Source organism: Hemicordylus capensis, chromosome 2, assembly GCF_027244095.1.
Source record: "Hemicordylus capensis ecotype Gifberg chromosome 2, rHemCap1.1.pri, whole genome shotgun sequence".
Taxonomy (NCBI): Eukaryota; Metazoa; Chordata; class Lepidosauria; order Squamata; family Cordylidae; genus Hemicordylus; species Hemicordylus capensis.
The window spans coordinates 197689869-197713476 of record NC_069658.1 but is presented as its reverse complement, the minus strand read 5'-3'; the positions used below and the strand labels follow the sequence as shown (position 1 = coordinate 197713476).

Below are 23608 nucleotides of genomic sequence, written 5' to 3'. Positions count from 1 at the left end.
GCACTGGCTGAAAGCAGCCAGTGCAGACACATGGTCAAGTAAACGCGGCTAAGGGAATGCTTGCTCCCTCAAACCTGTTTAAGAGGCGGGCTCCCTAGACAGGTTGGCCGCCAAGGCACTGCTGGGTGCTGGGTGGCTCCTGTAGGTTCTCATGGGCAGTCAAGCCCGGGCTTAGCTGCCCTAGCCCAGTCTTGGCTGCTCGTGAGAACAGCCTCACAGTATACTCTCACAGTGCAGTCCTAGCTACTCTGAAGTAAACCCCCATTGAGTTCAAAGGGGACTTGCACCCAGAAAAGTATGCATAGGCTAGCAGATTCAGTGTTCTAATGGGAAATATTCCTAATCGATGGCTATTCTACCATCTCCATTACCACTACTCATTCCAAAACATATAGCCCAATGTCCCAGTGCAAAGAGCTGCAAGTAGAAGAATGTGTGCAGGTTGCTATGCTGAAAGGTGTACAATATCACTAACTGTGCCATATTATGGTCACGTGTAAGATAACAGCTGGATATTTGTGCATTATCAGGTTTGATAAAAAAACTTTTGATAGACAAACGTGCCTCACATTTTCACCCTGATTTTCAGGGTGAACAAGATACAAGGCATAAACATGAGCTTCACTCCTTAAAGGCTGGCTGCAAAGAAGTGATATATGTAATCGGCTGACATCTCAAAACAGTTCCATTGAAACTAAAGGGACAAGTTAGGCATTTGGAGTAATCTCCCTCATGACATCCATTGTTTGTGTTGGTTGCTTGGGACAGAGGTTTGGTCTTAGCAACGGTTGTTAAGGGAAGAGAGAATGCTTGTGGTTGCTAGGGGTGTGGCTTCAATTGAACAATTGGGGACAAGCAGCTCAGCTGGAGGTTTCTTGTGTTGCCTGAAGATGAACAGGCAGAGTTGGAGCACCAAAGGAAGGAAAACCTGCAAAGCTGGAGTGGAGGCTGAGACCACCAAGAGGGAAACTGAGAGACATGCTGAAGGGGGAGTGAGGATACCCAGGGCAAAGCTGGAGAGAGCTGTCTGAGGTAAGAAGAGCTGGATTCCTACTGATAAAGGCTCAGTACAGGAAGTTAAAGCCCAGCTTCCTGTTATCAGAAAAGGTGTAAGGAACAAACATTGGGCAACTAAAGAGAGTGTAAATATAGCATGTGAATGGGCCTCAAGGCATAGTCCTTTATGGTAAATTAAGAGATTCCTCCCTGAGAAAGCCTGTGGATCATCGGATACAGATCAGTTCTACAGTTCTGTTGAGTGTAAATCAATACTTTGCGATGAAAAGGGGGAATTGGCAATTAGAACTCAACAAGGAGAGGAACTGGATGCTCTCAGTGAATCCACAGCCTTAACAACCTATCTGGAAGGCAGTTGGGATACCCTGTAAGTATGTTCATAATATTCTGCGAGGACAATTATTTTGTCTTGTTCAAAATGCAAGTTAATATCCTTTTATTTTAAGAATCCTGTAATTTTCTGTGGGGACAAACCATGCCCAAAGCCCAAACCAGCTACAAGGGAAAAAAGCCTTTAAAGAAATGCAAGCTCTTAGTTATTGGGGGGGCAGCAAAGAGAAGCTGATTTTGCCACAAAGGTTTATGGGAGAAGTATAGCTCAGTGGAAAAGCAGAAGGTCCCAGGCAGGAGTGTAGCTACTATTGAGCGGATGGGTTCAAAGAACCCAGGCCCCCTAGCTCCTGAGGGCCCTCCAGCTCCACCCCTCCCTATTTTCTTCATTATCTCCCTCACTCCGAGGGGCCGCCGGGGAGAGGGATGAACACGGGCCCCGTCTCCCCTAGCTATGCCCTTGTCCCAGGTTCAATCCTTGACCTTTCCAGTTCAGGTATCAGGGCTGTGAAAGGACTTTGGAGAGCTGGTATATCCATCCAAACAGATGGAACAATGGTCTGAAAGTATTAGGGCAGCTTCATATTGACCTGGCCTTGGACTCAGACCTTGAGGACTTGAAGGATGGGGAAGTCTGGGGGCTGAAACCTAGAGGGTGCTCTGGAAGTAGAACACCCTCTAGAGACTCCGATACTGGGATGTCCTAGGACAGAGGTTCCCAACTGGTGGTACTCCAAATGTTGCTCAACGCCCATCACCTCCAGCTACAATTTCTTGTGGCTAGGGATGATGGGAGTTGTAGTTCAGCAACATCTCAAGTACCACTGGTTGGGAACCTCTGCCCTAGGAGCAGAGCTGCTGGCATCTGCTTCACTTGAGGAGGAGGTAGTCCCGTCCCCCTTCTCCAAAGATTGCTTCTCCTTGAACTGATACTCCCTGTGGTGCAAGAGAACACTGCACCACAACCATCTAAACGCCAGAAGCAACAGGAGGTTCCCCAGCCTTGTCAGGCTGAAGAAGGGGGCATGGACCCATTCAAATTTCAACTGCTTTCCTCAGAGGGAGCAGAACTAGAAGAGGCACCCTCTTGACGATTAAAGCTCATAATTAGCTGCAAACTGTAGTAATCTCCTTGGCAGCAACTGAGTTGCTTTGCATCCAGCCTCTGATGCTTCAAGCTTGCTCCACAGGGAGCTAACCAGGGTCCTGATTTCACGCACTTCAATTTATCCTCTCAAACTACCCTCAGCCAGCTGCGTACCTCACAAATCTGACGGCTCTAAATGAGAGGAGAGTGTTCTCGCTGGTGCGGTTTAACGTCCTGCCTTCTGCTGTTTTGGGCTGGCAGATTTAAGAGAAGACCGATGACTGCTCAGGAACCAGCTATGCCCTTGTGGTTTGGGCAATATCGAGTCCATCTCACATGTGCTTTTATACTGTTTATATTATAGGGACATTTGCATTGCCTGAACTGAACAACTTTTTTAAAAAAAGAGTCAGGTCAATTGGAAGAGTATTGTACTTCCTTCCTTCTGGCAGACCAGTATACAGCAATTACAGCTGGAGTAGTAAGATTCAGTGCCGCCACATGTAAACTGAGATGGGAGCAGTTGTTTAACTGTAGTTGAGAACTCTGTATGTATATGTTCTGATGCTCTGTTACCCAGTCCTGTTTGGATTTTATTTTACTTTAATTTTATTTTTTATTTTATCTTTTGATTGCTGGTCACTGACTGTAATTAAAAAATAAATCAAAAAACATCCTCTTGCCAGTACATCTATGAGCTCCCATCCAGTAACTGCACACATATCCACAAATGATCAACAAAAGCTTCTCCTGACCATATTTTACTCTTGACCCCACCCCAATTTTTGATTCAAAAGTAATTGTGTGATACCTCATGCATTCCGTGTGCCTCATAATGCTTGACCTCAGAGGATAGACTGTACCATTGTTGCCCTCTCCTCCCTCACCTTTTTTTCAAACCAGGATAGCTATCTAGATGGTGAAAGCTTGGGGGGGTGGGGTGTCTTTATTTAGCTTCTAGAAAGTTGTATGAATTATTTTTATTAATGTAAAAAACTGTAATAGGACCACATTCACATACTCCACACACCCACTGACAAACCCCTGCAACCAAACTGCCTCCGGATATATTGCCCTGTGCTCCTCCTCTTGTTCCAGCAGGCAAGAACAAGAGGGAGACACAGAGGCCGGAGAAGTCTGAGTCTCCATAACACTGCCAGGCTTTTGCAACACACCATGGCAAGAACACTCCTTCACTACCTCCCAAACCTTGTCCTATGGAGACAAATCAGTCCTCAAAAATAGGAATTGTTCAGTATCAGCTCTTGATTCAAACAGAGGCACTATTTCTGGCCATATAAGGGGATCTAGCCCTACTGAATATGGAGCTGAAAATGAGTTGCCCTTCCATTCAGCTTGACAAAGAGCTCTGAACAACTCAAAGGTCTGCATACACCTTAACCACCAGATTGGTTCTACAAAATGTTACCACTGCCATATATCAAAAGCCAGTAGGGGACACTTGGGAGCAATGAATGATCTTCAGAAATAAAAAGCACCATGCAGGAACTCAGAAGAATGTACATATTCTTCAGATCCATGTCTTTTGAATCCAAGCAGCAAATTGTGGATGTAGTCTGCCTGACTACCTTTTGCTTGTTTTCCTGTGCCTTAACCCATTGACTCTGGCACAAAACATCACTTTCTGGATGAAATTACCAAGACCGTCCCTCCCATCACACAGCCACATCTGTAGATGCGAGGATCCGTGTAGAGCAGGTCTGTCTAAAAGTTCATGCAATGGACTCACAGCAACAATATTTTGCACAAACTGCAACAACATCTCCCCTACTTTAGATATACACCCTCTCTAGCCAGAATACACTAAAAGCAGATGGCATAAGAAGCAAGCTGATAAGGGCAGAAATTGCAGGCACAGAGGATGTAAGAATAATAAAGGCATTTGTATAGCCCTTAGTTTGAAGTGTTCAAAGTGCTTCACACACATTATCTTGTCGTCCTTACAAGAACTCTGTAAGGTACAGCAGTATGGCTGTCCACATTGTGTGTGTGCATGTGTGCGAAGCTGAGAGACTGGTGGCTTACCTAAGGCTACCCAGTGAGTTTTTTTTGCAGGGGTGAGATTTGAATGAGGAATTTCCTGGTTTGTAGCTCATTGTCCTAGCCACTATGCTACACACTCACAGTCACAAAGCAGCTCACCTGAAGGATATTACCCACCCACCACTGTGGAACAACAATACAGTTGGTCAAGGTACAATTGGTCAGTGTGCTCCATTTTCTCTTTGCAGTGGTATGATCCTGGGACCCCCAACCACAGTACCACCATCCACTGTCCAGCCAGGATTCTTCCTATTCTTCCTTCAGTGGAAAAACCAGGCCCTTCTGTGAGACTTCTTGCTCTGTTCCAGTGATGCAATCTGTGCCCAACTCACCCAGGGCTGACATGGGCCATGTCCTTCTGTGGCCTGTTTTGTTTTCCAGGAGGTATCCACGAATACAATCCCCCACAACTCTTGCTCCCCACAATCCTAGAACCAGGTTTGCCAGCCCCAATATACTGAGGAAAACATTGTGTTGAACTTTGGTCTGAGGCTTGTCTGGATGGAAGCAGGATTGTTTGGGACATGGGATGTTGAAGTAAGATGGGGCGGAATGCTTGGAGGGCGGAATGTTGGGAAAACTTACTGTTGGGATTTTGGAGCACTTATTTTTGTGACTGAGTTTTGGGACATGGGGTGAGGGTGAATTACATCTTTTGGCTAGGTAGGGTTAGGAACCTATTTGAAACTATGTTCACAAAATAAAGGATAAACATATACCTGAATACGTATAACAGACCCATCTGGGGAGATGTATGCTTTCCTTGTTTCATTCATGATAAAACAAGTAAACAAGTAAACCATAATATCTGGTATGTTCCCCTAAGACTTCAAGTTTTGAAGTATCGCCTAAGTATCTTCAAGATTTGAACACCTACCCCAAAACCTGGAGCAAGCACAGCTGGGTTGTGACAACAGACTGAGGCTGTTTACACAAGCAGCCAAACCCAGGCTTGGGCAGCTCTGCCTGGGTTTGGCTGCTCATGTGAAGTGCTAGGACCAAGACCAATCCTGGTGCTGCCTCCCCAGCAAGCCTGGAAATTTATCCCAGCTTTTACCTGGGTTAGAGGGTGCAAGCATGCCCTCTGCATGCAGCCCAAGCAGACACAGTGCCAGGTGCCTAGAACGCCCTGCTTGAGAGGGAATCCCTCAATGTACGACAATGCTTGTGCAGTGCATTTTGGGATCCCTGGAGGCCAGGACTCATTTACCCGGCCTCCAGAGATCCATGCTCCTTGGAGAAGCGCAGATCATGTGGGCACGTAAGCCGCGCTCCACACACATGACCGATCATCTGGGGGGAAGGTAGGTTCAACCCTGCCTTCCCCACCACCACCTGTCCTCCCCACCCCAGAAACGGCTTGTGTGCATGACCTTACTAAGTAGCAAACCCTGTGCACATCATGTAGAAGGCTTTGGACTTCTGCATCATCAGACACTAGGCTAGAAGAAACTCTGCTCGGAGCACAACAACCTGGTTTGCAGCAGGAACAAGAGTTAACAAGGAAATGGCTTCCTTTGGGTAAAACAGCACAATGTTAGGCCTGATCTCAGCTCACAATAACCTAAAATGGCTTCTCTGGCAAGCACACACACAAAGAATCCCCTTATCTGGCCAAAACACATGCACACACATCCTTGGGGGTGAAGGATTTGGTCTCGTTGCCTATTCAGCTCCTGTTATTTTCTGAGGAGATGGTTTTCTATTGAGAAATGGCCCAAGGATCATAGCTAAAGTCGATCAGGGTCCTGGTATCAGAGGCACTGGTATGGTTGATAGCAAGTCTCATCAAGTGGTGGCTGGTTTGCTCCAGAGTCACATACCAAGTGTCCGTCCCTACATCTTCTTCTCAGTCTGTAATACAGTGGTGTTAGTTCTCTCCAGGAGATCTCCCTGAGGGTGGGACAAGAGATGAACAGCATTCTCTGGCAAAGGTGGATGGTAGCGGTAGCGGTAGCCATAGGCACGGAGGTGGTAGGTCAGATATTCCAGAGTGTACATCAGCTCTGAGCTCACATAGTGGAAGGAGATTGCTAGGTCAGAGCAACACTGAGGACCCTAAGAAACAAAGGAAGTTCAAGGTTAACTGCAGGCCTTCACACCATGAGCTTAACTTTGAGGGAAGCCAGTTCCCTCATACCACTTTGCTGGGTAAACAATTATTCTTTTTCAACATGTGACAGAAAGCAGAAGTAACAACTATTGAGAAGGGCAGAAGCTGCAGACAAAAATGAGGACACTTGGAAAAACTTAGCGGTGTGATGGAGGACTCAACCAGTTGGCCAGCCAGATGCTGCAGGAAAATTTTCAAACAGAGAGTAACAGCAATATCCTTCCCCATTAGAACCCTGCATGTGGAAAGAGCAGATAGTTGCTGGAAAGATTTTTGGCTATGACAGCTAATGGTCACTGATACAGGTTGAGTATCCCTTATCCAGACATCCGAAATCCGGAATGCTCCAAAATCCGGACACCACGCTGGCGACAGTAGGAGCAGCAGTAAGTGGTGGCTGCGGGTGTTGTCGCTACATACGTGTAGTGCTGCAGCTTCTTGGGCTACACTTGGAGCGCACTGCTGGGCGCCACTGATCTGGTCGCTACTGGGCCCTTCGACATGTTTCTGCCTTCCACTCCCTCCGCCGCCGCCTGCTACTACCAAGGAGGAAAGCTTTACTATTCACTCTGCACGGTCTGCACAGAGACCGCAATGTACAGGTGCTGCCGCCGCGATTACCACCCCGGGTTACCCAGAGCATGCTGGGACTTGTAGTCCCGGTGATGGCGGAAAGTCCCCCTTTTCTTTTACTGGGCTTCCGGCCCCTGAAACTACAACTTTTCAAAATCCAGAGTAGTCCAAAATCCAGAACACTTCTGGTCCCAAGCAGTCCAGATAAGGGATACTCAACCTGTATGTCCATGCGCTATTCCGTTAAAGTTTTACATGCAACAAGCCATCATAACATCTTGTGGCAATGAGTTCCATGGGTTCACTGTGTGTTTTTAGATATCCCAAAGGAGCTCACAATCTAAAAACAAATACAAAGGAGACATCAGCAATAGCCACTGGAAACATAGGGTTGAATGGGGACAGTTTCTATTCCGCCACTAAATATGAGAGAACCACCACTTTCAAAAGTGGCTCCCAGTAAGCAGGAGTTATAAACCTACTGTCCTAACCCATAGTGCTAAAACATATTTGTATGACTTGGAGCTTTCACTTCATTTCATTTGCAAGTTGCCATGTTGGTGGCAAGACAATGATACAGATAAGGGAGATGCTCTAAATCCACATCTCAATTGAGCAAATCATATTTGTTAGACGTTGGTCACCACTCCAATGGACCATGTACAAATAGAAATAGGAAGTGCCAGTTGAATACCATTTGGACTAGGAACCCTTGCCCAACAATATTTCAGTGGTTAACAGAGAGAAAGTGGGGGGGGGAGAGTCCCACCATAGTACTCACAATTTTATAAGTCTCTCTAGTGAATACTGTACCCTCAAAACAGATCCCCTTGTTCCAGTCCAAGTGCCTTTACAAAATTTTATCTGGCAGTTGTGAAAGAAAGAGGAAATAGCCCTTAAGTGTGTATGAAATAAATCTCCAGTAAATAAAACCACACTGTCTTTTGTATGTCACAAGGTGTAAGGGAAGGTCCAAAGTAAAACAGAAAGGGGTTACCTGGGACCCAAATTCCCCTGAAGGAAACAATTCTGTTGGCACTCTTCCACAGAGACTCATGACTCACAGCAAGCCTTAGCTAAACTCCAATTAACTAAATCACTTAATCCCCTCAGGTTGCTCAATCTCAGCTCTGATTCTCAGGCCAAGCAGATCTCCTGTACTTTTATCCTCCAAATTCCTTAGTACAGATCTTTCTCAGTGTGATCTCAGGACAGACATGACTGCTCATGAACCTCCTAAATGTTTTATTCAGCTGCATTATAGGTTGAGACCTAAAGAGAAGGGTTCCCTTACTCTTTCCCTTGCCACTCTTCTGCATAAGGCAGTGCTAGGTGGTTAATGCTATTAACTCTACCAGCTTATCAACTACAAGGGCACTACAAGTCACTAACCATCATGGAGAAAGTGCCAGCTGCTGCCAGTTCAAGGGTGGAAAAGTACCAGCCAGGCCATGGAAAAACCTCGAGTTTCCTGACTCCAAATGTTGTGAGCCTCACCCATTACGTATAATCCATAGATCAGCAATAGCTGGGACAACAATAATAATAAACTTTATTTGTTAGCCGTCCCATAGCAAATTGTTCTCTGGGCGGTTCACAACACAACATTAAAACAGCCAATAAACACATAAAACACATCAAATCACAACACACCGTAACAACAGCAGCAAAAGGGAAATGAACAGACAGTGCCTCTTGTCTCCATCCGAGGCATCACACTACTCTGAAGGAGATGTGTATCATGCTTTTCAGCATTTCACGGGTGAAAACAGGGCACCTCTACTCACACCAAGGAACACGAGAGTGGCATAAGAAAATTACAGCGGTGGATAACCAGCTGGGCAACATCTAAACTGTGAGCTTTCATCATATCCAGAAGGCATGAAACAGTATAGCTCAATACTAACTGGAGCCGCATTCTGAATGGAGCAAGGACTAAAGGGCCAGCAGCAGTAGCTGCACACATTGACTTACCCCTGAAATGGATCCAGGTCAAGTTACCAATCTCTTTCCCTGTCCCAGCCCTTCATGTGCCTTTCAGTGGGGAGCAGGGGGTCCTATTCTGCTGCTACAGCTTTGCTTCCTCGCACACTGGGAAGCCAAGGAGCCAGTGTGGTGTAATGGTTAGCGTGCCAGACGAAGCGTGAGGAGACCTAGGTTCAAATCCCCACTCAGGCATGATGCTCACTGGGTGATCCGGAGCCAGTCACTCACTCTCAATCTAATCTGCTGTCAGGATACAAGGGGAAGTTCCTTGGAGGAAGGGTGGGATACACATGCAATAAATAAAATAAATACTAAGGAAATTTGAAGGGTTGGGTCTACACTGTGGCTCCTCCCCACACTATTACTGCACCCATAAAATGGGGGGAGGATGTTGCCTTGGTGTTATGGGGTCCTGAAATGGAACCACCACTACACCCTTTTTCTTTTTGGGCACTCTTATACAGGTACTTGGCATGGATTTACCGGTGTCTGAGAGGAAACAGTCCAGGAATGGGACAGTGTTTAACACTGGTGTTAGGAATAGCCTAGGAAGCCAAAAAGAAGCATGGCAAATGCATGTGATTCCTTTGAGAGTCCGAAGCAGGCTCCCCAATGCTCTAAGCAAGACTGACTGCATGGCTATTTCCAAACAGCCGTAAAGACTTCCCCAGACCTTGTCTCCATCACCTCGTCCCTCCAGGCCATGGTCTCCACACTCCCTGCATTCTTGCATGTGGCCCAGTTCCTCCCAGGCCGCACTACAGTCCCAGGGGTTCACAGATCTCCAGGATATCCCTGTGAATCCCCATTTCTTGTATGGCTCCCGTCTAGCACTCATTTGAATCCTTTCCTATTGTTTTCCTCCTGGAAGTGTCAATGGGCAGGCCTTAGCAAGACCATGGTGCCTCATAAGAAGGAAGCTCTGCTCATCAGGGGGTGCCTAGAGTAGAGCTGAACAGCAAATGAAGAGACATAGGGACACAGGTTTGGAACCTCTGCCTTATACCAAGCCAGACCCTTGCTGCCAGTCCTTGTCTACACGGACTGGCTGCAGCAGCTTCTCCAAGGTTCTCCAGGCAGGAGTCACTCTCAGGCCTATCTTGGAGATGCCGCCAGGGAGGGGAGGGCACTTGGAACTTTCTGCAGGTAAGCAGGCAGGTGCTCTTCCCAGAGCAGCCCCTTTCCCTCAGGAGAATATCTCTCAGTGCTCACATGTAGTCTCCCATTCAAATGCAAACCAGGGTGGACCCTGCTTAGTAGAGAGAGAGGACAAGTCATGCTTACTACCACAAGGCCAGCTCTCCTCTTCCATTTCCTAGAGTCACCGGGCTTCTGATGGCAAACCATCCTCTCATGTGAGCACAGAAGGAAGGCAGAGGACATTTTGGGCTTACCACCCAGCCAGAGGTGAATTCTATCTGAATTTTCCCAAGAAGGGTTCCAATCCAGCATCCTTTCTGGTTTAAGTGATTCCAGACACCAGGACCCATTTACAATGGATTCTGGTAGTTTACATCTCTACAGCTCCGAAACTGTCATCCATTCTCCCATAGGCAGCCTCCTGGTGACATAGGGACCACCAACTCCTCAGGTTTCCCTTCTCAGAAAGCACCACTTCCCTTCCACCTGCATAATGTAACCCCACAGTTTGCCCCTCAACTGGGAGGGCAGGCCACATCCTTCCCTTCGGAGAACCAAGTCGAGTCTCACTGCCCTTTCTTAGTCCATTTACCTGAGTCTGTTTGGGCTCCCATTTCAGAGTGTTCCAATCATGGAACACCCGTTTTGCTTGCAGAGTTTGTGCTCTGTCATCTCTCCCATGAAACCGCAAAGAGCCGCTGCCAGTGAGTGGTGACAGTACAGACCAATGACCCAACTCCATTAAGGCAGCTTCAGTTATTCATGTTGGGACACACTAGTGTCCTCTGAACATGCTCAAAAGGGCACATGTTAATGCTTCCTTTCCTCCTGCCCTCACCCTGCATTCACACAAGGGAACAAGTCGCCCTTTTCCTTTTTGGTGGCTCGTGCAAGAAGCTATCCCCATTCCCCAAGAAGAAGTCTCCATACCTCCACAATGGGGTAATAGCAATAGTTCCAGTACCAGAAGCTTTTCGAGAACTTGTCAGTGAGGTGGGATTCAGGCACAAAAGGATGGAAAGTCTCTCTGCCCTCTGTGTCCCGGGAGTCCCCGGCTTCCACACCCATCTTCTCCATGCACTGGCCCAGAGCAAGGTCTTCCACAGAAGTCGTGTGGCTGCACACCTTGGAATCAAAGCCAGCCACAAAACGCCGCAGGGCCTCTTTGCTGAGCACATAACCAGCGCCCCCACTCATGTAGCCTTGTTTGGCAAAGGGGCGGAAGCGCTTGCCGAAATAGATGGGTCTGTCAGGGGTATAATTGGAGAGCAGCCACCGGAGGTTGTCCACCACCACAAAGGTGTCGTCATCAGCCTTGAGGAACCAGTCTGCCTGCTCCAAATGGTGCTGATGCACATACTGGAAAGCCCGGATGGTTTTCCAATAGAGCTGGTCCCGGCCTTCTTTCGTTTCCAGCCCTACTGTGGGGAAGTTTTTATCTTGTACTGAGCTCATGAAAAGGACCACATTGCAGTGACGGGACCAGGTGGCCTTGACATGACGGGCCTTCGTCTCCAAGTTCTTGGGGCCCGTCATGACCCAGCACAGGATCCGCACCTTATCATAGAGGTCGTCAGCCAGACTGCTCTCTTCGCCTGAGGAACAGGAAAACACAGAGTTACAATTATGGGGTTTGCTGAGATGGGCTCATTTTGTACAAAACATTTCCTTATGGAATTAACTGGATCTCCAGCAATTGGCTTTCAGCAATCATATCAGCAAACAGACCCACAGATCTCGATCTTTCCCATGTTGAGCCAAAATTCTGCACCAAACAGCTTCAGCTTTGGTGACCAAAGTATATTATTTATTTGTTGGTTTTTCTTTCAGATTTGTATACCGCCCCAAACTTACGTCTCTGGCCAGTTATATTATATATTTTTGATTGCTTAATTAATTAATTAATTAATTAATTATAATATACAGTAATGTAATACATAATATAAATATGCAACTTATATTAAGATATATTTGCCTCAATTACAGCAGACTTGTTCCTCACCAGTTGCAAGTAAAAATTGTCAAGAGGCAACCAGGATTGCCAGAATAAAAAATGATGTAGCACAGCGGCAACACATGTGACTTTCTCTATTTCTCTTTCACTGTAAATGGTCAATGTGGCATGTGCTTCATTTCCAGACCAGCTGCAGATGCAAACCTCTCTCCTCCAGGGCAGCAGGCACAGGCAATAAGACATTTCTTGTGCACAAGGGAGTGTGGCCCCTGCACCATCTTAAATATATGAAGCCACCTTTCTATGGAGTCAGATCCTTTGTTCATCCAGCCAATGGTGTAGCTAGGGGAGGGGGAGAGGGGGGCCGGGGGCCCCAGCTGTGCCCCACCCCCACTGCCACTCCAGCCACCCTTACCACTCTCACTCTGGCTGCCCACCCTACTGCTTGCCAACCCTTCCTGCTGAGATCAGAAGCAGAAAAGGCTGGCCAGAGGCAGCAGCAAAAGTAGGCAGGTGGGTGGGCTGGTAGAGGAGGAGACGGGAGGAGGAGAGAGGAGGTGGGCGGGCGAATGGCGGGCAGCAGCAGTAGCCAGTTGGAGAGTGAAGGCAAGCAAGGTGGTCCTTGGAGGCATTGCAGCTCATACCCCCACCCCTGCATCCAGCTTCATAATGTCTACACTGGTTGGTGGTCCCTCTCCAGGGTTTCAGACAGGGATTTTTCCCAGTTCTACCTGGAGATGCAGAGGACTGAATCTGGGATTTTGTGCACTCATCTCGCAGGCTAACCTACCTCAAAGTTTTGTTGAGAGAATAAAAGATGACTCAAGATCTGGCTGGTTATGTCAAATAAATGTGAGATTTCCCACCTCTGCATGCATTGCAGGCCTTTTGCAGCTCCCCCTGCAAACACCACTCAGATTTCTTTCTCCTCTCCTCTCCCTCTCCCTCTCCCTCTCCCCCATTTTCTAACCCAAGTTTCAACTCTAATCTCCTAGTTCCCACCTTATGCTTTCCTTGATTTGCTGCCTTAGGAACATAGGAAGCTGCCATATTCTGAGTCAGACCCTTGGTCCATCTAGCTCAGTATTGTCTAACCAGACTGGCAGCAACTACTCCAAGGTTGCAGGCAGAAATCTTTCTCAGCCCTATCTTGGAGATGCCAGGGAGGGAACTTGGAACCTTCTGCATGCAAGCAAGCAGATGTTCTTCCCAGAGCGGTTCCATCTCCTAAAGGAAATATCTTACGGTGTTCACATGTAGTCTCCCATTCATATGCAATCAGGTAGACCTGCTTAACAAAGGGGACATGCTTGCTACCACAAGACCAGCTTTCCTCATGTGTTTCATTCCTTCTTTCCTAGGCCCATGCCTGCTAACTTCCTTGCCGACTGAACAAAGAGGCACCTTTTAAAGTGCTGATTCTCTTATATTTAGCAGGGGAGAGCATCTGACCCTATCCAAGCCCAGCTCAGTATATTTACAGTGGCTATTGAAGTATATAAAATTATGCATGGTGTGGAGAAAGTGGATAGAGAGAAATTTTTCTCCCTCTCACAAAACACTAGAACCAGGGGTCATCCCATGTAACTGATTGCCAAGAAATTTAGGACCAACAAAAGGAAGTACTTTTTCATACAACGTATAATCAACCTATAGAATTCTCTGCCACAAGATGTAGTGACAGCCAGCAACCCGGATGGCTTTAAGAGGGGTTTGGATAACTTCATGGAGGAGAAGTCTATCATTGGCTACTAGTTGGAGGGCTTTAGGCCACCTCCAGCCTCAAAGGCAGGATGCCTCTGAGTACCAGTTGCAGCAGGGGAGTGACAGCAGGAGAGAGGGCATGCCCTCAACTCCTGCCTGTGGCTTCCAGCAGCATCTGGTGGGCCACTGTGTGAAACAGGATGCTGGACTAGATGGGCCTCGGGCCTGATCCAGCAGGTCTGTTCTTATATTAGTATGTTCTTAGTCTGAGAGTTATAGGCTACCTGCAGCCTCAGAGACAAGATGCAATGTAAAAATAATGAACTGTAATGTAAAAATAAATAATATTTATTATTATTTTTTTGCAATGTAAAAATAAATAAATAAAATAAATATTCCCAGATTTAGAATATAGTCAAAAATGTATTTTAGATGCAGTGGTTTGAGAGCTTTATAATTGCTTGCATTTCTTCTAGTGAAACCGGATCCTGAATATCCAGAAATACTGCAGCTAGGCATTCCAGATACCAGTTGCAGAGGAGTAGCAGTAGGAGAGAGGACATGCCCTCAGCTCTTGCCTGTGGGCTCCCCAGAGGCATCTGGTGGGCCACTGTGTGAAGCAGGATGCTGGACTAGATGGGTCAAGCCTGATCCAGCAGGGCTTTTCTTAATTAGCTGCAACTAGACTCCACATTGGAAGCATTCCTTAGCACTCTAATAGGAAGTGGGAAGTGGAAGCATTCCTTAGCACTCTAATAGAATACTTTGCACTTTCCCCCAAGGGTAAGGTGAATAATCATAAAACCCCAAAGAAGAGAGGAGAAGAAAGGAATAGAATGAAAGAAAGAGATGCACATGGTGTGAGGAGGTGGTGTGAGGTGCTGCAGCCTCCGGAGGCGCATTGGAATCAAATCCAGCCCACCCACCCCCAACTGAGTTTGACACCCCTGTTCTATAGCGACTTGTCTTCCCTCTCCCCACCCCTCCTTACCTGCCAGGTGTGGATGTACCACACTGAAGAGAGCCGATCGATCAACAATCCACACAGGATCCTTGAAACCATGAGGTGGCTGAGTGCCTGGGTGCAAAGGCCCTTCCCAGGTCAGATTGCCCACAAGGTAGAAAGTGCTGACAAAGCCAGCAACGAGGCCCAGGTGGAAAGCCAATAAGGAGCTCTTGGAGCTAAGGAACCCCATGCCACCTGCCTGTCAGGAGTGGAAGGTGCCAACAGAGGGGTGCTTCATATGGCCTGTAGTGGGAAGAGAGCAGAGTAAGGAAAGGGGGCCTTGGCGAGAAATACGACAGCTGCAATTCCACTGACAACCAGGGGATCCACTGCCCATCAGTGAAACCAGATAGGCCAGAAGCAGTGGTCCCTCTAATTTTTCCCAACTGTGTGCAGGATGAGTTTTGTTCTGGGCGGCAATATCAAGGCAGTGTGCATGCACATGCATTCAGAGTGGGGCCTTCCTGATTCAACCTGAGCGGGATCTAAAATTAACTAAGCTGACGTTAAAAAAACACCCTTTGTGTGTGTGTGCACACATGTGCACGCCCAGAGGGAACACTGGCCAGGAACTGAATAAAAAACAAAACAGACCTCCCCACAAAGACAACTGTCAGTAGATGTAGCTTATTTATTTAAGTAAATGTACTGTATATACTGTTCTTTGGCTCAAAAGAGTCTTCCTCAAGGCCATTTACAGTTTTTAAAGATCCTCTGTGTTTATCTTTGTTAAGTCTGGAAGACCCAGAAATATTGAGGGGGAAGCCACAGGAGAAACACAGCCTTATCCCCTCAATAGAGCCCAGCTTGGGCTCCTGAACAGAATATGCACAGCAATAACAACCCAAAGCAGGGGCGTAGCTATCATTGAGCGAAAGGGTTCAAAGAACACGGGCCCCCAGCCTCTGAGGGCCCTCCAGCTCCACCCCTCCCTATTTTCTTCATTATCTCCCTCACTCTGGGGGGCCGCCAGAGAGAGGGATGAACACGGGCCCCCTCTCCCCTAGCTACGCCCCTGACCCAAATCCAGTCAAACCATTCTGTATCCCACAACCCAGTCACAAATCCCAGGCTCCTGTGTGCTTTCAAACCCCTTCAAGGCACTCTGAGCATGGCCTGCATCAGAAGCTTCAACAGTATATGGATTCCTCACAAGCAGGGGGCTGAAGTCACAGCCAATTTCTACAGCTTAAAACACCAGCCCTCTTCTTTTCGGCTCCACCAGCCAAACCAAGCTTCTGCCTAGGAAGTCTGAAGGATGCATTGCCCAAGAGAGCCTTTGCTGGCGAATTGCGGCAGCAGTGGCAAGAACCCAGCTCCATCTATTATTAATCAGATCAAAGTGATTGCTAATTAATCCCTCAGTCCCACAGGGTTTAGCGAACTAATAGCCCAAGGAGTTGGCAAATGAAGAGCCATAAAGGCAGAAAAGGCAGACACAACTGAAATATCTGAGCACACTGGGGAGTTAGCACCCCTGCTAACTTGTCAAAGAGGCACCTTTTACCGTGGCGATTCTCTTTATTTAGCAAGGGGGAGTAACTGGCCCTATCCACCCCCAGCACAGTACCTCCAGTGACTATTGCTAGTGTCTCTCTGATGTTTCTTTTAGATTGTGAGCCCTTTGGGGAGAGGGATCAATCTTATTTTTTTATTATTTCTCTGCGTAAACCTCCCCGAGCCATTTTTGGAAGGGCGGTATAGAAATCAATCAAACAAACAAACAAATAAATAAATAAATAGGGTGAGGTAGAAGGACTAGATCCCTGTTAGTTAGGGATCAAGAATGTTGTAGTATATAAATACTTTGATATGTAGAGAGGCTACAATGCAGAAAAACCAAACCAGATGCAAACAAACTCAACAGGTTAATCATACATTTAATAAATAATAATAATAATAATACTGGCTGCACAAGAACAGGCACTAAGAACAAATGCAATAAGAGCAAAAGTAGAAAAATCCACAACAAACAGCAAGTGCCACCTTTGTAAACATAAAGATGAAACCGTGGACCACCTAATCAGCTGTTGTAAAAAGATCGCACAGACTGACTACAAACAAAGGCATGACAAAGTAGCAAGGATGATACACTGGAACATCTGCAAAAAATACAAGCTACTTGTAGCCAAAAATTGGTGGGACCATAAAATTGAAAAAGTGGTCGAAAATGAAGATGCAAAAATATTATGGGACTTCCGACTACAAACAGACAAACATCTGCCACACAATACACCAAATATAACTGTAGTAAAGATGAAAGAAAAACAAGTTAAAATAATTGACATAGCAATACCAGGGGATAGCAGAATAGAAGAAAAAGAAATAGAAAAAAATCACCAAATACAAAGATCTACAAATTGAAATTGAAAGGCTGTGACAGAAGAAGACCAAAATAATCCCAGTAGTAATTGGCGCCCTAGGTGCAATTCCAAAAGACCTTGAAGAGCACCTCAACACCATAGGGGTCACAGAAATCACCACCAACCAATTACAAAAAACAACTTTACTGGGAACAGCCTATATTCTGCGACAATATCTATAACAGCAACAACATTGACAATAAAATTCAGCCATCCCAGGTCCTTGGGAAGGACTCGATGTCTGGATAAAACAAACCAGTCAATAACACCTGCCTGACTGTGTAAACAAGAAATAATAATTAATTTCTTTAGTTATCCTAGACCCTTGGAAAGGGCCCGATAATTAAAGTACCAAATCCAGTCAATAACATCTGGTAGACTGTGTGTAAAAAATCATTCAACTTTGTTAGCCTCCCCATAACAAATTGTTCTCTGGGCGGCTAACAGCACAGCATTAAAATATAAAAGAAAAACGCATTAACATAAAATGCATAACAGACCAAAAAAGGATACAAAATACATACAAAGCAATTAAACAACTCTTCATTTCCCTTTACCCAGAATCAATGGAAAATATTAGGGAAGGGACAGAAACAATTTGCTGAGCAGGAGTTAGTAAACTGGAGGAAATCTCCGCCCATGCCCAGGATGAACTATGGGGATGGCTTCTTAATAACACAGATATGCTGAGACAGAGCTAGTCCTAGTGAGGTATTTAGACAAGGCCAAAGGTCTGCACACCCCTCTCCTTTCACTCTGGGACATGGGCTGATTCCCCACCATCACTCAAACAAAGTGACCCATAACTGTGTCCTGCAGCTGTTTGCTACATGCACCACGCAAGACGGGAGGATTCAGAAGCACTGATCCCTGACACAATTTCTTCTGCAAATTGATACACTTGGACTGTGTTGTGTGCCACTTCCCAGCAGGTTTATAAAAAGTAGCACATGCACAATTTCAGTGCAGGAGACGGGCTATTCTGCCCTTGGCCAGAACACCACTTTCACCAATGGAGGAAGCAAATATCTTTGTAGAGAAAGCATGCTCAGTTCTACAGCAGGGCAATGATGAGCCAGCCTGGCCCCTTCTCTGTATTTGTTAAGCGTCACATATGCCCTCAGATTTGCCCACTTCTCATGCCCTATTATCTTATTTAAAATCCATCCTAGGTGCCTAAAAAGGGGAAGCCATCACTTACTGAAATGAAGAAGCATCTGGTCAGACTGGAACATTCTGCCATTGTTGTTTCTTTGCGGGGTGGGGGGAGGATATGAAAAGTCTAGGTTTGATCTGCACACCCAAATGGCTTCCCCTCCCCAGCCCTCAGGCATTGAAATGCTAGGGAGAGCCCCGCTGGCACACATCATTGAGAAGAGTTTCCATAGCAACTGAGGGGACATCGCTCAGCCCAGCAGAAAGCCAGCCCTGAGTGACAGACAGAGAATGGACTCCAGGGAAGCCACCTAGTCTGCATATTTAAGAACACATAATGCAGACTAGTTGCTCCTTAATATCTCAACCCCACCCCACCCCAACTTCAGAATCTTAATCAGCATGATAAAAGGCTGAATACATTTCTCTCCACTCTTTCAACACACACTTAAGAGCAGCAGAGTAGCAATCTGAAGTACTGGAACTGGGGGCCAATGGTCAAGCCCAGTTTTAAGAAGCCAAGGTAAAAGCAGTCTTGCTTATGCACTCTTAAACACATTGGCTCAGTAATCACAGCATAGCCCAGACAAAGGCCCTTTGATCTAGTGGGCTCCATAGCGGGGGACCTAGAGCGGTGGCACAAGAAAAAATATATATACTGGGAGGCGCAGAAGGTTCAAAGTGAATGTGTGAGGAGCAAACTTGGTCCTTCAGGTCTGATCAGCTTTCAAAGCAAGTAGGCAGGCCCATGTCAGCTAGCAGACAGCAGGACATGGGGCTGTGGGCAAGGTCCATTTAATGGCCAGTCTGCCCATACATGCCATGACCCCAGGCAGGTATCCCTGTCTTGGAGTCAGCAAGCCCAAGCTGCACACACACACCTGACCACTCAGTCCCATGTGCCAGTGTGCTTATTTCCCTCACCAGCCAGAGTGTCAAGCCTTGGAGTTTGGAAGCCCTCATTCACGACTCCTGGGCAAAGCGCTCTGCTCGACAATACAGGAGAAAGGAATCCCTCCGTCCAAACTATGGTTGCACTGAGGGGAGCTGGGCTGAGGGAGCAATATCTGCCTTCTTCCGCTCATTGCAATACATGAGGCTACAGTTCCAGGAGAAAGTGCAGAGAGGGGAGGAGAGGAGGGAGGGAGGGGGTCATGGGAAATGGATCCAGGGCTGTATTTGTTCTGTAGTTCCACGACTACACCAGTGCAGAATCAGATTTCAGTTGCAGATTTCAAAATCTGAACACACACACACACACACACACACACACACTCAATTGCAAATTTCTAGTGCTGTCATATTTGGAATTGTATGTATTCAGAATATACCAGGTAATCAGACTATATTAACCTCTTATGGCTTTTCTTGTTCACTTACTGTGAAGCGTGTGGCCAATGAATGCCTGGCAAAATGTCAGAAGACAAGAGCAGGAGGCTGAGCAGAATGCCTAGTGGTTAGGGGAGGGGTTTTAGCATCTCTTTGTCCTGTCCCTATCGCCTTGTCTAGCAGAAGCAGTTTTGTAGCAGTTTTGCTTGAGCTGCATAATGTATACAATTCCTCCTTACTTGGCATAGAGTTTGGGTTACTTTGATGTGGGCCTTATTTATTTATCTTTCAGTGTACAGTACACTAAGCTGTATCTAAAGATTATTTTGTCATGGCTTTTGCCACTTTTTTTTGTCTTTAGTTTCCAGCATGCACACTGCACCTCTTTAGATCAGGCAATCCACTTCCAAAGGTGTGGGGAGCCTGGGGCAGCAGCCATCACCCTGCGTTGCCATGAAGGTGCTGCTCACACTTGCATGAGGGTGCTGCACAGCCCAGCCAGTGTTAAACCTTCCTGAACATATTCACCCTGATGGGCATAGCTAGGGAAGCCATTCAAATGGCTCCTAGGGATCCCATTTCAGCATTCTAGCACATTATTAGGAGTAGCAAGGCAAGATATGCAAAGACTCCTGCATTCACTGTGGAAAGCCAGCAATGCAGACTGCACAACCTGGCATTGGTCCCCATCAATCACAATGGGCCAACAGAAACAGAAGCACCCTGCCGTTGCATTCTGAGGCTCCGGGAATCAGATGCACTCAACGGCTCATCCAGTTCCCTATTTTTATAGCTATTTGGAAGACCACAGAGCCATATGTTTTTCTTGGTAGGAGGAGGTTGTTGTTATTATTATTATTAATTCAATTTCTATACCACCATTCCAAAAATGGCTCAGGGCAGTTTACACAGAGAAATAATAAATAAATAAGTTGGATCCCTGTCCCCAAAGGGCTCACAATCTAAAAAGAAACATAAGACAGACACCAGCAACAGTCACTGGAGGTACTGTGCTGGGGGGTGGATAGGGCCAGTTACTCCCCCTTGCTAAATAAAGAGAATCACCACGTTAAAAGGTGCCTCTTTGCCAAGTTAGCAGGGTTTACCATTGCCTCCTCCTGCGCAGTGTGAGATGATGCCTTTCGGCACCTTCCTATATCGTTGCTGCCAGATATAGGTGTTTCTCATAGTCTGGGAAACATAGCAGCAGGGATTGGAACTGACAGTCTCTTGCTCCTTAGGCAAGTTGCTTCCCCGGTGCACCTTTAGGATGTACCCTTATAGAACTGTGGCATGGTGGAAGCAGCCACAAGGTGAAGGAAAGAAGGAAGGGTGACGCTGATGGCAGCTCAAGTCCCAACAAGGGCCTTCATGGGACACATCTGCCAGGCAGACATGGACAAAGGGACGTTCTTTAGTTCTTTCCTTGGAAAAGTGGGCTGAAGCCCACTGGAATCAAGGCGGGAAAGAGCAGAACCAGCTCTCCAAAGTAGAAAAGGGGCATATCCACTCCTTTTTGTCCCCCCACCACTCCTGCTGTTGTGACCAGACTCAATCTCACCAGGGGGCTGCTAAGGAAGAGAAAGGCACATGGGAAGGGTTAGAGAAAAGAACGGATTTTTAAGGCCCCAAAGCTAGACTCGCGGGGGGCGGGGAGAGATCCGGTGGGGAGGTCTATATCCCCAGGGCGGTGGAAGGAAAGAGACTCCTCGTCGAGCAGGGGCGGGGGAACATAAAACTGAGCAAGGCTGGGGAGGTTTCAGGGGGCCCAGATGTGGTGGTGCGTGCTGATGCAGGCGGAGCACGTCTGTGGGTCTGGAGAGGTTAGGTGAAGGACCGCGGCAAGTAACAGGCTATTATCCTCGGGGGGGGGGTTCCGTTCGCTTCGCGGCATTACAGATTGGGGAGGGGGCAAGGTTAAGGGGGGCGCTGCGGTGGGCCGGAACGAACCCCACGGTGCGTAAGGGAGACAAGGCAAGCGGGGCCGCCAGGAGAAGCCACTTTACATTACCTTTGCAGGTGCTCCAAGCAGAGGACGGGGAGCCGCCTCCGCCAATCATTCCCCCTTCCTGCCGCCCCTTCAGCCTCCTTCACGGAGCCTCTCTCCGCGGCGCGGCGGCAAAAGAGAAACGACGACCAGGCAAGATCCATCCTAGACTACCAGGGACGGCACCTCAGCTCGCCCATTGGCTGGAAGACTGCGAGTCCCTCCGTGATTGGTGGCACTGCTTCCCAGCAGACACAAAAAGCTGGCGGGGAGGGGGGAGGCAGGTTGCCTGCCTCTCCTAGTTCAGCTTCGATCAAGACGCCCGACTCGTGCTGCAGGAGAAGAGCAAGAGATGGAAAGGGAGCGTGCTGCAACCCCGCAACCGGAGGATAAGGGTAATGTTTGTTGGCCCAAGGCAGAGGGAAGCAAGGCGTGCTCAGCGGAGTCAGGGCCGGCTTGCGCGGCGGCAGGAGAGGGGTCCGCTCCAGGGGTGTAGCTATAATTGGGCAGATGGGTTCAAAGAACCCGGGCCTCCCAGCTCCCGAGGGGCCCCCAGCTCCACCCCTCCCTATTTTCTTCATTATCTCCCTCACTCAGAGGGGTGAACACGGCCCCCTCTCCCCTAACTTTGCCCCTGGTCTGCTCGGTGAGGTTCATCCTTGTAATAATAAAGGGTTCTTCTTCTGATCACATACAGAGCACTCCCTGCCCTCAACACACACTTTTTTTTTCTTGTTCAAATTCAATTTTTATTAATTTTAACAATAGTAATATTGTCATTCATTACAAATACACACAAAAAGGTGGACTTCCCGCACACATCTCTTCGTGAATCATCATCTATAAAGTTTACCCTTGCTATAATAATAATTCAAAGCATAAATTTAAACCCTTACAAACATAGCTGATCTACCCAACCTGCAGTTTTTTGCTAAATTTCGAACCCTGCTGTAAAGTCCATAGTAGGAAAGTAGTTCTTTAGATACAACAAGAATGGTTTCCAATCTTCTTTAAAACATTCCAAGTTTTGGTCTCTTAATAGTGTTGTAAGTTTTGCCATCTCCGCATATTCCAAAATTTTTATCAGCCAGTCTTCTTTTGAAGGCACTTCATTACTCTTCCATTTCTGTGCATATATAATTCTGGCCGCCATAGAAGCATACATAAAAAATGTTAAATTAGTTGTAGAGATTACACCATGTGTTATTCCCAGCAGGAAAGATTCTGGCTTCTTAGGAAATGTCATTTTAAATATTTTCTTTAACTCATTATATATCATGTCCCAATAGGCTTTAGCCTTCCCACAGGTCCACCACATATGAAAAAAGGTGCCTTCAGAATGTCCACACTTCCAACATTTGTTTGAAACATTTTTGTACATTAATGCCAATTTTTTTGGTGTCAGATACCATCTACACATCATTTTATAATAGTTTTCTTTTTAGCATAACATGCAGTGAATTTTAAATCATTTTTCCATAACTTTTCCCAGGCTGCCATTTCTATATTACGCCCCGCATCTTGAGCCCACTTTATCATAGCCGTTTTAACCACTTCCTCTCTTGTCTCCTCCAGAAGCAACAGTTTATACACTTTAGAAACTAATTTTTCATCATTTTGACATAATTCCTTCTCAAAATTTGAAGTCTGATCCTCAAATCCAACTTTAAAGTCTTTCTTATATATCTCATTTAACTGATGATACTGAAACAAATCTCTGACCAAATCTTGTATTTCAGTTAAACTTTTCAACTTACAATCCTTTTCCTGAAAATGTAACAAATCCCTATAGGTACCCCA

At 46.7% G+C, this 23608-nt stretch overlaps 1 protein-coding gene and 1 long non-coding RNA gene across 6 annotated transcripts; one reads left to right on the top strand and one right to left on the bottom strand.

The window, feature by feature from the left end:
• The first annotated feature begins 851 nt into the window (after positions 1-851).
• LOC128346992 (uncharacterized) lies at positions 852-4977 on the top strand. Its single transcript, XR_008317332.1, has 2 exons — positions 852-1032; positions 4687-4977. It is a non-coding gene; the product is annotated as an uncharacterized LOC128346992 (long non-coding RNA).
• Positions 2772-21994, bottom strand: LOC128346991 (glycoprotein-N-acetylgalactosamine 3-beta-galactosyltransferase 1-A-like). 5 transcript variants are annotated; one of them, XM_053300876.1, is made up of 5 exons: positions 21833-21994; positions 14960-15217; positions 11241-11905; positions 8577-8712; positions 6427-6556 (listed from the first exon to the last, which is right to left on the bottom strand). In XM_053300876.1, the coding sequence occupies exons 2-4, from the start codon at positions 15162-15164 to the stop codon at positions 8608-8610; spliced, it is 975 nt and encodes a 324-aa protein (XP_053156851.1). In that variant the 5' UTR covers positions 15165-15217; positions 21833-21994; the 3' UTR covers positions 6427-6556; positions 8577-8607. The 5 variants fall into 5 exon arrangements, with proteins under 5 accessions (XP_053156849.1, XP_053156850.1, XP_053156854.1 ...); XM_053300878.1 differs by lacking the exon at positions 6427-6556 and adding an exon at positions 7431-7524; XM_053300874.1 differs by lacking the exon at positions 8577-8712 and having other exon boundaries at positions 2772-6556; positions 21833-21992.
• Between the last annotated feature and the right edge of the window lie 1614 nt (positions 21995-23608).

Excerpts from the sequence above, each read along its gene's own strand:
- LOC128346991 (XM_053300874.1), bottom strand. The coding sequence starts at position 15,164 with ATGGGGTTCCTTAGCTCCAAGAGCTCCTTATTGGCTTTCCACCTGGGC. Across the intron at positions 11,906-14,959 it reads GGTACATCCACACCTGGCAG|GCGAAGAGAGCAGTCTGGCT; the intron begins GTAAGGAGGGGT and ends CCTGTTCCTCAG. Across the intron at positions 6,557-11,240 it reads GCTATTACCCCATTGTGGAG|GGTCCTCAGTGTTGCTCTGA; the intron begins GTATGGAGACTT and ends TTTGTTTCTTAG.